The following is a 14,991-nucleotide window of genomic DNA, read 5'->3' as shown; positions in this document are numbered from 1 at the left end:
GCAACATCGCTAGTACGACCGTCGAATACCTTTTTTTACGTGCCTTGCTAGATATTTATTTATTTCAGTGATGTCAATAGCCAGACAAAATTATACGACGTATTCAGAGTGTTTTTAACTATACGAAAAAAACCCGGCTGATTGAACTCACTTTTCCGAAAATTGCAAATTGCATTCATAATTAGCAGAGATAAGGTTTAGCTTCACGTGTTAGATAAGGATGTACCGTTAACTGTACAAACTTGTATTAAAATCCATTTTCGTGATGGGCGCAGACTTTAAAACTTGACTGGCAATCATTCCAAGCTCACAAATAAAAGTTTGTAGACATTTACAAGACTCAAGTTGTTTCGAATGACTTTCTTTATTCGGAACGATTCAACCTCGTGTATAACTTAATTACATCAAGTGTGACATAAGCACTCACTGCCTGATTATAAATTACCTACTTTGACAATGTGCCTTAAATCGTAACGTTATCACCATTATCGCGAGATAACACTTGACTTGATTTAAAATTAAGTAATCAACATTGGACTGTGATAAATTATAACTCCTTAATATCCGCCACGGTATCCACTGCCCCAGTTTCCTCTGCCTCTGAAACCACCTCCTCCTCTGCCATTGTACCCGCTACGTCCCGGAGCACCATAGCCTCCACCTCCACCACCGTAATTGCTTCCTCCGCCGTGACTAAAACCCCCGCCTCTATCTCCCTGAAAACCACCTCCGCGCATCATTTTAGGCGGCGGCGGTCTGTTACCTCCTCCAGAACCAAAGCCGGTTGAGTGTCCTCTCGGTGGTCTGCGAGATTGAAAGCCTCCGCCAGTTATCTGATCCATTTCAAAACGACAGGCGTTCATCCCGCAAAGAGCCTTGATCACTACCAATACCTGTTTAATATAAATTCAAAATGACGTCAAGGCTTGATCACGTTTTATAACGTCATGTAGAAATCTGATTATACCTTCTCTTCGACAGGACTTAGCTCCAAAATAGTTTCTGGATCTTTGCTGGCTCTAATTACCAAGCTTTCCAAGGCTGGTCTTAGCGCAACGATAGCCGCTGCTGTTTCTGGTTTCATTTCTAAGTTTATCCAGTTGTCTAGTCGCACTACGCCATCGACATATTCTACTCGGCGAGAACCAAATAGTAGCAAGTGAATAGGCGACACCATTGTCATCTGCTTGCAGGAAACAGCCCGAGTTCTAATCTGAAATTTTTTTTTTAATGATTACAATATATGTGCTATATTTCTGTGTGAAAATATTCAGTGTTGGGATAAATTTTTACCTTCTCGCCAAACACGAAGAATGGGAACGGGAAATTTTGCTCAAAGTTGCTGCAATTAACCGATGTCTTGTGAATCAATGCAGACTTGGACTCCATTGTAAGAACCTTTCGCTTCTCTTTATGAAAACAAACATTTGGATAGAGGCCCATGCATAGCAGCGCAGTAATCGTGTCAAGACGAACGTCTGAACCAGCCTGATAGTTTAATGGCGTCGGACACAATGTTTCTTCGGGAAAACCAGTACTTTGTAAGAGAGCTTGGAGTTGATTCTACAGAAAAAAAAGACAGTTTTACAGAACTTTTATTCGTTTACCTGCATTCTGTACTCAATAAGATCTCAAACATAGTCTGGAATACAGATTGAAAAGATGCGCACCTTGGCCTCCCAAGTAACCCTAAGCGTGGGTAAGCTTAAATTCTTTGAATCACAAAAGGCCTGTTCTGCGTATTCTCCGCCACCTCTAGCTTCTTCCCACGCTTGAAAAGCGTGCAGCATAGCCACATGATCGCTGTATCTGGCTCCAGCGAACCACTTTTGCTGATAAGAAAGTCTCCTCATGTCAGGGCCCATATTATAGACTTCTGGGAATGTTGTACTGTTCGCTGCCATTGTAGACAACGCATCACCTATTCTGAATATACATCCGAGAATCATCATTTTTCCTAGGCGCGGTTCGATTGGTAAACGAGCCAAGATTTTTCCGAGAGGTGTTAGTTCATCATTGGCATCCAGACACTTCATTTCTAGACAATTCAAATTTTCTTATAGTGTGTGAGCATTGCATTTTCAAATGCAAAACAAGAATAACCACTACAGACTTACCTCTCAACATTACCTCCGCCTCGATGACTGCGTCAAGCGGTGGTGGTTCAATTGCCTTTGACAAAAATTGTCCAATACTTCCTAGTCTCAACAACTTTATGCTGAGTGCCAATTCGTGCAAAGGCGTTCTGAACATTTCCGGAGTCATGTGTTCATCCATTTTTTCAAATCGCGCACGAGAGCATAAGTGGAAGCAGAATCCAGGTTTTACTCGACCCGCTCGACCTTTCCGTTGTTCCAAGTTGGTTTTGCTAGCCCATACAGTTGCGTAGTTAGTCATATTGTTGTGCGAAGTGAAGAGCTTCATTTTAGCTTTGCAGGAATCTATGACGTATACAACGTCATTAATGGTGATGGAAGTTTCAGCAATGTTTGTAGCGAGAATTATTTTTGTGACACCTGTCGGCACTGGATCAAACACTTTGCGTTGATCCTCACGTGGCAGTTGTGAATGCAACGGAATAATGATATAACTTGAGCCACCGAAAGCTGGATGTTGCTGCAGGTGCTTCATTAAAGCAAAAATTAAATTCCATCCTGGTAAGAAAATCAGTACAGCTCCAGGAATGTTCTGAGTTTTGACATATTGTAAAAGAGCTTCTATAAGTTCAAAGCTGATTTCTTTTTCACTCATTTGTGCCATTGCATTTTTCGTCTGAATAGAATAGTTTCCACTGACAATTTTGTTGTAGTTTTCCTCTTGGTCTCCATCTCCTGGAATATCCTCAGAGTCGCGATTTTTCCGCTTTCGCGTGTCCGCAGGTGGCACAAAATTAGTTAAGTGAACGCAATCTTCGAGGAAATATTGCTGCACAGGATATGCCCTTCCAGGTATTTCAATAACAGGACACTTGTTGAAGTATTCGCTAAACAAAGTGGTGTCTATAGTAGCTGACATCAATATTACTCTTAGTTCAGGGTACATGTGTATCATATCCCGAAGAACGACCATAACGAAGTCGGAATTGACATCACGTTCGTGAATTTCGTCAACTATCACGTGAGAAACACCTCTGAGACCACCTTCCAATTTCCTCAAGAGTACTCCAACTGTGCAGAACATCATACTGGCATAAGGTCGGGGTAGACAGGATTCAAACCTCACAGAATATCCGACAGCTTGGCCGATCGGCTCGCAACGTTCGACTGCTACGCGATCTGCCACAGACACAGCAGAGATTCGTCTCGGCTGCGTGATGGCTATACTACAATACGCGCCTTGACCCGAAGATATGTAGTCGTCCAGAATGAACTGACAAACTTGCGTAGTTTTACCACAACCGGTATTACCCCTGATAATAATAACTGGGTTATCATTAATTGCCGCCATGATCTCATTCCGTTTGGCGAACACGGGAAGGGTAGATCTTTCTTGTATAGTCTTTTGAAGAGTCGTGTCCTGCTGAAGTCGATCTCTCTGATCCAGCATAATGTCCTCAGACATTTTGTCCAAACTAATTGTGGCCAAGGGCCCTTCGTCAATGTTACATCCAACCCATGGGTTCCAGTTCGGTTGAGGCGGAGACCAACTGACTACACCAGCTGGTTGCGGTTTCGAAGATATAAAGTCATCCAAGACCTGATTTGTTATTAACGATACACCTGGTACACTTGCATTTTCTCCAGAATTTTCCGATTGAGTCTGCTGGAATTGAATTCTGTTGAGGTCTGCCAATAGCATGTTTCAAGGAAATGTTGAAATAAATGATAGGTCCACAACAGTGCACAAAGGTTCAAATAATTCAGCTCTTACCGGTTCGTTAAAATTGCTAATTGGGGCAACTTCGAGACTTTCTAAAACCTCAAGGACCTGCGTTTCCAATTCAGGTGCAATTTTAACCGGATATGGCTTCATATTTTCACTTTCCTTGTTTTTTTTCAACGTTCCACTGAACGCTTCAATAATACCAAGATGATACAATTGTCGGACAAGAGACAATGCGCAGCTTTTAGATGCAGTCTGTTTGTTTGAACCAGTTTCTCGCCCTGTAACATCTGTAAATATTTTATGTCAGTTATCTAAGTTTTTACACTTGAATCTAATTAATAAGGTGTAACTTATCGAATGTACATACTTCGTCCAAGTTTCTTCACATAGATCGTCATTTCAGCCATGAAACTCCTGAATAATAAATATACAAAAACTGTTTGAAAAGGAACAATCAAGTAAGTCAGTAGTATTTAACAAACTCAAATAAATTGGTTACGTATGAATAAATATTTGTGATTTCAAAAATATAATGCCATTCGAATAATCATTACAAGTCTGAATAATAAGAACTTTGATACAAAATAATTTGTTGTCAACTTATTGGAGTGAGCCAAAGAGTTTTGGACATTGAACTTACCACTTGATGTAAACGGAGACCAAATTGGAGCACATTGTTTAAGCTGCAGCATGTGACAACACCAAAACCATTATCACTTTATTGAAATAAAGGTTTTGATAATACTCCATTCAATGGCTTGTCCAAAAGCGTTTTGTTCTACGCTTGTGAGCTGGCCTCCACTAAATATTGATGGTGTGCTCCAAAATGGTCTCTTCGAATATCACCATTATTTTGAACACGTTGTTTCCAATTCTAAAATTATTTCTTAACTAGTCACGGTAATTTATTATTGGCAAGCACAGCAAAAATGAGGGATGAACAAAAGTTAAAAAAAGAAATGATAAGTACATCGATAAAGTAGTCAAGGCTTTTCATGAGTATACTCTATGCTTGCAGCTTTCAACTATACGCTTGACTACAATCGCAATATAAAACTTTCATTCACAGCAAATCCTATAAATCTTTGACAAATTATAGTCAAAGATTTGTCTGAAATGCCCTGAAAATACATCATTCGTTAAAATCGTACAGCAGTAATAAGCTACAAAACTTGAAAGATCGCCGTTTCTTTTTACCACAGGTACACAGGTATATGTGAATTTCGCACACTGAATTTTCATTTACTAGAAATAAGTCGAAAGTGAAATTGTACTTGATCTGCTCGGTTCATTATCTTGTCTAGGACAAAAGGACAATAAATACTTATTCATCATCAAGAATGGCATCCGAAAAATCAGCTACATGTGTCTATATGTGGTCGCGAAAAAAAAGTGAGGTTGTCTCTTAATCAAGAAAATGTATATCAGAGGTGAGCCAAGGATTTTTTGGGCTGGAATGAACTAAAATTTGGATCAAGTACGAAATACAACCCTAATCCATTCTTGAAAAAATTACACGTAAACATCACATACATGACGCAAAATCAATAAAGAAGAAAGCGAATGACTGCAATAATTGTACCTAGTGTGATCTGGACCGACAGGGGTATATTTATAATCTGCATTAATTTTGTTAGTTTGCAAAAACTGGTGGAGTTTGGACTTGGCATTTTCTATTGTCCAATTTCCATGAATTCCAGCATTGACATCCAGGTCCTCTGCCTCCTCAACCTTCTTTTGTTCGGCGATCCTGTCGATGTAGGTATAATTTCCCTGTCCCCTTTCGTTGTAAGGTCTGTAAGCCTGACCCATTTCATTAGGGCCCATTCCATCCTGAAAAACAGGTCTCGCTGGGGCGAGTGAGTCTCCAGGAAGGTCAATTGATGCAGGTACAGCAGAAGTAAGAGTTCCAATATCCACAGGTATATCATTGGGATTGACAATCGCCATGCGAACAAGATAATTTACAAAATCACGCGCCGCGTTACCCTGGGCATCTTTTTTGTTAGTTGAATTACCAGCACCAACATAATTGTAGCCGGATACTCGGAGTTCGCACAAGAACCTCTGTCGATTCTTCGGGCCTTTTGACAAAAAGTAAAGTAAAGTGAATGAGTTAAAAACGATGAGTCTTAAGTACGGCTAACTTTTCACCGATCGAGCAGGCAACAGTTTGACACATTGAGAATGAACGCTTACCGGTCGGTCGAACATCGAACTGCGGATCGTGTCCATTCTTGGCACACCATTGATGCAGAAATGCCTTGATATCACCCATTATCGACTGTCAAGTGACACTTAATGACGATTACAGTCTTTAAGTTTCACTCTGCACCAAGCACCGAAATTGTCTATAAACAGACCGACGGTTGAAGGATGGTTGACGGTCTGATAACCTCTCCCGAAGTCCGACTGTCCGACGAATTGGTCGGAATCTGAAATAGCTTACAGCGGTGATGTTCAGCGGGTTCCGAAATGTATCGCGTTGCCGTAAGCGAATTTTGTACATTGTTCATTTTTTGTCCGACAGCTCTGTCTTTGTCCTAGGGAATTTTTAGTACTGGCAGTCAATTTACGAACACGGCCATAATACGCTGACTGAAGAGTCTTCAGTCAACGCATAATAGAATGTTGTATTATGACGCCGTGTTGTACTATTTTTGGTGCAAGTGTGTTTCAATTTCCCAACTATTGGAAAGGAAATATTTGGAAAAAACTGCTGATTGGTTTATTTTTTAATAGTCATCAATTAGATCAGTCTTTCAGTTCTTTTGTTTTGAAAATGTGGCAAATGAAACCTACTCGGTATCTATGAAAAAAGGTGATTTTCAAAACATAGTTTGAAAAAATATGAATTTAGGAACGCACTGAACGCGTGATTGATAACGCCGTGAACCAAGACGTGAAGTTTCTTGTCTAGGTTCTACACCAAGCATGTAACTTATGGCAAGTATTTCACTGCCCACTGAAGCGTCCTTAGACGGCGTCCTGTGTATTACGGTGTGTAAGCGCATAGGCGTTAAGCGTCAGGGTTGTATGCACTGTGCACAATTGGTCAGTGTGATGTGCGTGCCCTGAACCCGGTATGTGTGAGTTGCGATATACGAGAATCATTTCTTTGGTTTTAATCGTAGTCATTCGTGTTGAGGTTAAAGACAATATTTATTAATAACTGTTTAGTGTCAAGTAGCTTCATTCGGACCTTTAATCAACCAGAGACTTATCGACAAAAGAATCGGCAATAATGGAGAACGGGGATGAAATAACAATAGAACTTGAGAAATGTTTCCGCTTAATCTTGTCAGGGACGAGACAGGATGTTGTTAAAGGGTGGTCAACGTTGGAATTGCTCGAAAGAATCGAAATTTTGTTGAAAGACGGCACGATATTGAGGGGAATACTAAACGGCCAGTTATGGGTATCAAATTATAGCGAAATACCACGGCTATTGACCTGGTTTTCTAAGTATTTTTCCGAGGACACTTTCGAGAGGTGTGATCCTCTCACCAACAACGTTGCAGTTATGATAAAGAATTCAGCTACCACAGATATCGCGTTCTTAGTCTCCATTATCGATGTCCTTTTGTCGCACAAATTCTACCTACCGATGACTTCGAATCACACCAAGCTATGCGAAGCGATCATTGTTCGTTTGGCTTACCTCCAAGTACCCAGCGAGCCCAAAAAGATATCAGAATTCAATGAAAATGCCTCAAAAGTACAAAAATTTCTCACTCATTTATGTTCAAACGAGGAATGCTCCGAACGAGTCAACCTGATAATCACCTGCTTCGCTGTGTTCTATAACATAATATCGGACATGTCAAGAACTGAAGAGCCGGGACCAGCTTTGGTCATTGTGCTGCAACTCGTGGATGCGGCGATGATACCGCAAGCTGTGCAATATATTTTGTCGGAATCACGCAACGATCAGCAGCTCGTTCAAGCGTTGAAGATACTCTGTTCATGGTCGACAAAGTGGCTGAGGGGAGATCGGCTAGGAATCTGGATCATGGAGTTTATATTGGAGCTAGAAGCAAAATCAAAGTTCTCCATCTTGAAGGAAGTAACGGAAGCAACGGTGGAGCGACTCTTCATCGCCCTTCTGCTTCCCATGGGACGACAAAATTTGTCCTCGATCGTATTTCACGTTCTTAAAAAACAAAGTACTCCGAGCTTATTTCATAAGATATCGAAAAGGATCCAGCCGATGATGCAACACCTATTGAAGGACACATCTCCAATGGGAAAAGAATGCGTACAAAACATCGTCGACGTATCAACCGCACTCATGATTAGGTTCCCTGGCTATCCGTTCTACGACTTTCTCCAGAACAGTTTGCCGGTTAAACCACGCATGCAAGTCGTTCAAGAGATAGTCGGCGGCTCTGTGTGGGCAGACGACTTGTACAATCTTGAAACACCCAGTTTTAGGTCAAACGCTGGTAAAGTGGGTCTGACTAACTTGGGGAACACTTGTTACATGAACAGCGTTCTTCAAGCTCTTTTCATGACCAGACAGTTCTGTTACAAAGTTCTTAATCGCAAAGAAGAGGGCAATGAAGAATCTGTCGCTGATCAACATCTTCTAAGAAAGCTAGAAAATCTATTCGCTTTGCTGCTTTATTCAAAGAGGATGTCGCTGGCACCGACTGAAATATTATTTGCATCTAGACCGACCTATTTTACGCCTGGTCAACAACAGGATAGCTCTGAATTTCTCTGGTTAGTATTTTGAGAGTAATTGCTTTTTTCGACATAATCCTTGTTTACTAATTGTACTTGCCATAAAATAAATTATATGTGTGTCTCAACGTCTCACACTTGTGTTTGATATCGCACACTGCTTTGTCACATTCTATTATTATTGCTTAGTTCAAACGCATTTAGTAACCATCTATTAATATTGCATCTGTATGTTTGTTACCAATTAGTCATCTCTTGGATGTCCTGTACGAGCAGGAGAAAACTGCCAACATACACTGCACCGGTGTGGAAATGACCACTGAACGTAAATCAAAGGGCGACGAACAGATGAGCGACGGAACAGAGGAAGCTGGAGAGGATGGTCCAGTTATTAAACGCTGGACTACCGAAGAGGATCTCACTGAAGGTGTTGTACTTCAAAGGAAAACTCAGTCGTTGGCAGACTTTACTCAACGTAAATATATCACGTTTTCGTCACAGCTTGTACGCCAGCCTTTGTTCTTTGTTTGTTGTGTTTTTTACACTCGAACTTCGAGAATTTTCGCTACGTAGATCTCAATGGAAAATTTTCCCTATCGTGCTCTTTTGGCATCGTTTACTACATGCGTTTGTTGTAATCTAACGCGCAACTAGAAATGTGCGATACGTCAACGAGAAAGCAACGACAACAGTATCCTACGAGAAATATCACAATAGATCTTGATTGCAATTTTCTATTTTTAAATACCTATAGTTTGTCATTGTAGTTTGATAAACTTGAAAAATTCGTATCACGGTTTTACAAATGATGTCGCAATTGTTCAGTATCGCCAATATTCACGCTTCAAAATGGTTAGGAAAGTTGCACAGGTCAGTCCAAACCTGATTAAAAATCTATTTTTTCACAAAAATTTATCCGATGTTGTATTAAGAATATTCTCGTTTTACCAGGTGAGGATTTAGGCCAAACCCAGCAACTAAATGATTCGCATTCCAATTCTACGGACAGTGGGATTCAGTCCGTCGGAGGAGAGGAAGGCAGCATGCAAGCGTTCCTTGTTCATCGAGTGTTTGGCGGGGAGTCTGAAATTACATATCAGTGTGCCCAGTGTGATACAAACTCACATAATACGGACAAATTCCGTGATTTGCAGCTTTGTTTTCCGGCAGAGATACCTGAGAATCAGGAGATATCTGTACAGGACCTAATAAATTACTATTTGACACCGGAAAAGCTGACTGGGGAGAATAAATACCGTTGCGACAAGTGCACAAAGCTGTGCGACGCGCAAAGGTTAATAAAAATATTACAGGCACCGTCGCATCTCATACTTACACTGAAACACTTTCATTACGATACTGAGAGTCGATTGAGAACTAAACTCAGACACAAAGTTATGTACAATGAAACTATCAAGGTACCTGTATCGTCGCAAAATTGCGTTACTACGGAGACTTACAACCTTTACGCAGCTGTCGTTCATTCCGGATACAGCATGGATTACGGACACTATTTCACCTACGCCTGTGACGCGAAGAATACCTGGCACAAGTTCAACGACAGCTACGTATGGAGCAGTAGCCTGGATGACTTCAAGAGTCTCGAACCACCCGATACCCCCTACATTTTGTTCTACGCAAAAAATTCACCCACATCGGATACCGTCCAGTCGCACGAAGATGTACCCGAATTGTCGACGCTGAAGAAACGGCTTCAAGAACTCGTAGCGATAGATACGATTGCCTACAAAGAAGAGCTCCGGCAACAGACTGAACGTAAACGTAATCAGCGTAGTAAACAGCCGTTGCCGAATGTCGGAAGGCATGATAATTCGGACGATGAGAATCCTCCGCCGAGCAATTGTCGAAGCGCCGTCGATATACCGACGAATCGTTTCCTCTTTTGAGGAAAAATGTCGTCTAATTTGAATTAGTTTGTTTCTTCTCGTCGTTAGTCGTCGTTCTTCCAGAAGCGTTTATTTTTACCGAAAAAATGAATAAATACCACGACGTTATAGCGTTACTTATAGCAAATCGAATTGGTTACAGGAGAAAAGTCTTTTGGATAGAGTACGTACGTTACTTTATCGAAGGTCTCACAATAATGAGTTGTTAAATTACATACGGTGTAACTTTTAGTAATTGTACTTATCGTCAGAGAGTTGGAAAACGATTATTCGATTCGTCAATTGTTATTCATTTTTGTCGCTGCATAAGTTGACTGCTCACCACGAAGAGTTCATTAGTTTGTAGTCCGTTAGTATCGTTTAAAGGTATAGTCTAATTAAGAATCAAGGCTGACACAGGCTGCAGCTACTTTTTGAAAGGTAACGAGAAGACGAATAAGAGAAACCGTTCATCGGATACAAGGAATCGGGAACTATCTTTATGCTAAAAATATATAAGTGCGCGTGTGTGTGAATACGTACATCATACATATTATACATGGTATATACAACCACACATATACGCCTGAGCAATCTTCTTCAATTGGCTGTGGCTTAATTTACGCATATAGTTCTGAATTGCGATGTAGGTTTAAGGTCCCACGGAGATTATCTGATATGGTATTGTTTGCGTTTTTGTACGTATAAAAAGAAATTAAATCTTCGATCCGTTTGACGCCGTTAAACAATGTTGGTGAAATGCAATTCTGATCTTGAGTGCGCTCAAAATTGTAGAAGTGAGCGTATCGCATTGATCGGCCCTATCTCAACAACGTTGTTCGTCGGTACGATGAAGTTGAAGTTGAAAAAAGCACTTTGCCGAATGACCTGCGCGGTATTGAAATAAAGGATATATATATATATAAACGATTAATTGTAAACTGTATATAGCTGTGTTTTATATGTAGTAAGTTACAGAAGAAAAAAAAAAAACAACAAATTATAATATGATAATGATAATAATAATATAAATGTGAAGAAAAATCTGTGATAAATTTATACTGTCCAATCGACAATATTTATTTCTTATTGCAGTATTGAATTCAATTGAAAAAAAACAAACAAACAAAAAACAATTAATAATGTATTCATTTCTATTTATATATGTAAAATGTAATATATACATATATATAATCAATCCGCACGCGTTGTATAATTTTTCTTAAGTCTTGTATATTTGATGTAGTTATAAAAATCAGTAAAATATTATTGTACACATGTATGAATAAATTATTTGAAAGTACAAATGTAATTCGTTTGTATATCTGTAGAGAATTCGAGTTTTTCGTACGATTTAATTTTTTTTTTTTTTTTTTTTTTTATGGACTAACAATTCTGAACGTTTTATGTAACGTCGAAAATTAGAATTATAAACTTTTTTTGCTATTCGATACTTCGCTGTTTGAAACCCCTACCATTAAACTTTTTTCCTTCTATTTATAACAATGCCATTTGCGTGTAATAGCACGGCGGTCTAGCCTTCGCGAATTAGCTTGAAAATTAAAGACGTAATTACTTAATTAATGTCACCGGGGAAACACCCTTTTACGTTTTACTATATTTAACGCGTTGAACCGCGCTGACATCTAATTTTACTCTGCTATTCACGACCGCCTGAAATGGCTATCACGTATATGGTGATCTACATTGTTTATAAAATGAAAAAAAAAAAAAAAATTTACTAGTCAAATATCTAAAGTTTTATTCTATCATTAAAGGTTTCCTGTAGGTACATGAAAATTTTATTATGAGATTTGTATTCTTAGATGGAGTATTGATAGAATTATTACATTCGTGACCAAAAGCTTCGAAGATCTTAAAAATACAAAAATATGAAATAATGCTGTTACAAATAAAAACACGATTAGATTTCGATCTTCACTTCATATCGCTTCAAAATTGTTGAAAATCTAGTTGATACGTTCAATTCCGTTCTAAGATGGGTGATTTTAGTCAGGAAATTATTTTCTGAAAACTCAATTCTTTTTAATCATGCTGGCATAGTTGAATACTCAATTTTAAAGTATGGCGCCGATATTTATCATGAGGAATAAATTGTAATGTCGTATCGACCACTTGATAAAAAATCTGTTTCAATAACTTTGTAGAAAATAGTCTTCTGAATAAAATGGAGCTGCACCGATTTTTAACAATTTTTAAATGTTTTAAAACGAAACATCGATACCTCAGCTTCATTTTACAATTCCACCAGTTTTTATTCTCATATCATCAAATAAATCTTCCTAATTTGCAAATACGTCTTCATAAATACTCAATGTAAACTAACTCGTAACAAACTTGGCAAAAAGTGTCGATATTTGGTCAACCAACCTCCTCAATAACTGAAATTCAGCAAATCTCTGACAATGAGAAACTAATTAAAGAGGATAATACCGTTAGCCATGGTTAGAACGAGTTGGATAATGGCACTAAACTTGCATCTTCAATCTGCATACCGGTCATAATATAGGTATAACATTAAACACGTAACGGAACCGGAAGTTGGAATCTCGCCCTTCTTGCATAGTTGATAACTAATATCGTTAGTTCAAGCACTTCAAGCTAGTGCATACAACTTAGGGAAAACTGACTTAACTGATCCAAAGTTCAGCAAAGCTAATTTTGCTAATTACGCAAACGATCGTTACGTACAGAGTTTAGTTTCAATATGCATTTCCATAAATCTTACAATTAAGGCGTTACGTGGATAACTTGACCTTTAAAAAAATCCAATTTTTCGATAATTTTTTTTAAATATAATAAAAGAGTTATTTCAACCAAACTTAAGGTACAGAAGAAAACAATATTGGAATTATGTTTCGTACAATATTAATCTGAAATCTGTTAGTAGGTGGGTGTAGCTAGTGAATGATCTAAGGATTTTTTTTCTGCGATCACAACTTATTTCACAAGGCGATACGTAGAATCGTCATTTTTGGCCAAGAAACTCTGCCAAAAATTATAATCTGAATTTTTTTTAAAACCCTTCGTTCATTCACTCGAATTGCAGCGCGTGCGCGTTAGATTTTAGCAGACGACGGATCATGCAGCCGTTAGAAAATCACTCTATATTGTATAAAAGTCAAACATATCTCTGTCTGTCCGTATGTTCGCTTATAACTCCATAACAACCAAACCGATTTCGATTCCCTTTTTTTCTATGGATAGTTGCAGCGTCTCGCCAGATCTTGGACTATATTTAGTTTCAACCAGATCAATAATTTTGGCGATAGAACAATATTCACAGGCTTGTAATGCGAACGCTGAGTAAACTTTTACAGATAGATTAAAGTTTATACGTTCGAAAGTTTTCAAGTTCTCGACGATCACAGCGAAAATTTTCGCGAAAGAAAATGTCCGTGTCTAATAATTTTTCAATAAAAAATCAAATTTGAAAATATGGTCATTTATTTTTAATCTGTTATTCAGTAAAATTGAGTATAGAGAAAATTACGTGTCAGACGCGAGCTCTTTAAAACTTTTTATTTCACATGATATTGTCACAAAGTTATTGTTTCAATTCGCGGTTACGAATAAAATTAGCTTCTATGATATGTTTAACTCACGCTGAATAATCCGGTGATTACAGGAGCTACAGGACCCGATTTTCCAACCGTCGCGTCGCGTCGCGTCGTTTATTTTACCACGCTGGCTCTGAGCGTCTGCGGTTTCGTCACCCATTGTGGGCACGACATATACATCTGTTAAAATTGCGTCTGGACTTGATCCCATGGTGCTGAAATGTGGTTTCGCTTCCATCTAATTCGTTTGCATGCAGATACGCGTGCCGAATATTTAACGCTGCGATTCTACGTGATGCGATTCGGAAGAGATACTTGATACAATTTTCGTGCGGTTAATATCATTGGTTTTGAAATTAACGATAAAAAGTTCACTCAAGACGAGAACACTTTTTTTGCGAATTAGTAAGAGGAAAAATATTCCTTTCTTTTCCTTATAGATGTGTAATTATTAAACTAGTTTCGCTGTTGCAACTTGAAAATCAATACTTTCGGTGAAGTATCTTATTATTTGTTTTTTAGTAAGGTGTAATCGCAATGGTCTTCGATTTTCGCAACCTCCTCTTAATTAAGGGAAAATGAAATATTTACGGGGACAGCAAATATTGTGACCGAATGGACGGACATTTTATCTCTCGTGATGAATTGAGATTTATCTGAGCATTTTATCGCGTTGCGTGCAGGTTGATTTCGTGGGAAAAGTGGTGTCTTTTTTCCGTCTTTTATTATTCAATATATTAGCGATACTAAACGTAGAATAATGTTAATATTGATATTTCTTATTAAATTTCAGAAAGCTGTGAAACTTGATTGAAAATTGTCGTTTCTTCTCGAGCACTGATGCGTTGGGCCATAAAACAAAATTTCAATTAAGTAGATACACGAGTAGCGCAGTTATGAATTACAACGCGACGATACGAAACGAAAAAGAAGGATCACGGTATCGAATTTTTTTAAACATAAAAATCTAATTTTAAATCAAACTTTAATCAGGCTTTCAAATTCGAAGTATA

At 38.6% G+C, this 14,991-nt stretch overlaps 2 protein-coding genes across 6 annotated transcripts; one reads left to right on the top strand and one right to left on the bottom strand.

The window, feature by feature from the left end:
* Positions 1 to 345: 345 nt before the first annotated feature.
* On the bottom strand, positions 346 to 6,278 carry LOC124176394 (dosage compensation regulator). 4 transcript variants are annotated; one of them, XM_046557618.1, is made up of 9 exons: positions 6,025 to 6,278; positions 5,408 to 5,909; positions 4,193 to 4,239; positions 3,871 to 4,112; positions 2,118 to 3,759; positions 1,671 to 2,038; positions 1,294 to 1,563; positions 968 to 1,213; positions 346 to 893 (listed from the first exon to the last, which is right to left on the bottom strand). In XM_046557618.1, the coding sequence occupies exons 1-9, from the start codon at positions 6,101 to 6,103 to the stop codon at positions 558 to 560; spliced, it is 3,732 nt and encodes a 1,243-aa protein (XP_046413574.1). In that variant the 5' UTR covers positions 6,104 to 6,278; the 3' UTR covers positions 346 to 557. The 4 variants fall into 4 exon arrangements, with proteins under 4 accessions (XP_046413574.1, XP_046413573.1, XP_046413575.1 ...); XM_046557617.1 differs by having other exon boundaries at positions 2,118 to 3,762; positions 6,025 to 6,277; XM_046557619.1 differs by lacking the exon at positions 6,025 to 6,278 and having other exon boundaries at positions 2,118 to 3,762; positions 4,466 to 5,544.
* A 506-nt stretch (positions 6,279 to 6,784) lies between these two features.
* On the top strand, positions 6,785 to 11,458 carry LOC124175453 (ubiquitin carboxyl-terminal hydrolase 35). 2 transcript variants are annotated; one of them, XM_046555723.1, is made up of 4 exons: positions 6,785 to 6,908; positions 7,006 to 8,550; positions 8,760 to 8,986; positions 9,463 to 11,458. In XM_046555723.1, exons 2-4 carry the CDS (start codon positions 7,070 to 7,072, stop codon positions 10,416 to 10,418), a joined length of 2,664 nt encoding a protein of 887 aa, XP_046411679.1. In that variant the 5' UTR covers positions 6,785 to 6,908; positions 7,006 to 7,069; the 3' UTR covers positions 10,419 to 11,458. The 2 variants fall into 2 exon arrangements, with proteins under 2 accessions (XP_046411679.1, XP_046411678.1); XM_046555722.1 differs by having other exon boundaries at positions 6,785 to 8,550.
* The last annotated feature ends 3,533 nt before the right edge of the window (positions 11,459 to 14,991 follow it).

Source organism: Neodiprion fabricii, chromosome 2, assembly GCF_021155785.1.
Source record: "Neodiprion fabricii isolate iyNeoFabr1 chromosome 2, iyNeoFabr1.1, whole genome shotgun sequence".
NCBI lineage: Eukaryota > Metazoa > Arthropoda > Insecta > Hymenoptera > Diprionidae > Neodiprion > Neodiprion fabricii.
The sequence above is the reverse complement of the archived record's forward strand: the minus strand, read 5'-3'. Positions and strand labels throughout refer to the sequence as shown.

Excerpts from the sequence above, each read along its gene's own strand:
- LOC124176394 (XM_046557617.1), bottom strand. The coding sequence starts at position 6,103 with ATGGGTGATATCAAGGCATTTCTGCATCAATGGTGTGCCAAGAATGGA. Across the intron at positions 4,240-5,407 it reads GTCGGTCCAGATCACACTAG|GAGTTTCATGGCTGAAATGA; the intron begins GTACAATTATTG and ends TTTATTATTCAG. Across the intron at positions 894-967 it reads TAAGTCCTGTCGAAGAGAAG|GTATTGGTAGTGATCAAGGC; the intron begins GTATAATCAGAT and ends TATATTAAACAG.
- LOC124175453 (XM_046555723.1), top strand. The coding sequence starts at position 7,070 with ATGGAGAACGGGGATGAAATAACAATAGAACTTGAGAAATGTTTCCGC. Across the intron at positions 8,551-8,759 it reads GATAGCTCTGAATTTCTCTG|TCATCTCTTGGATGTCCTGT; the intron begins GTTAGTATTTTG and ends GTTACCAATTAG. Across the intron at positions 8,987-9,462 it reads GTTGGCAGACTTTACTCAAC|GTGAGGATTTAGGCCAAACC; the intron begins GTAAATATATCA and ends TCGTTTTACCAG.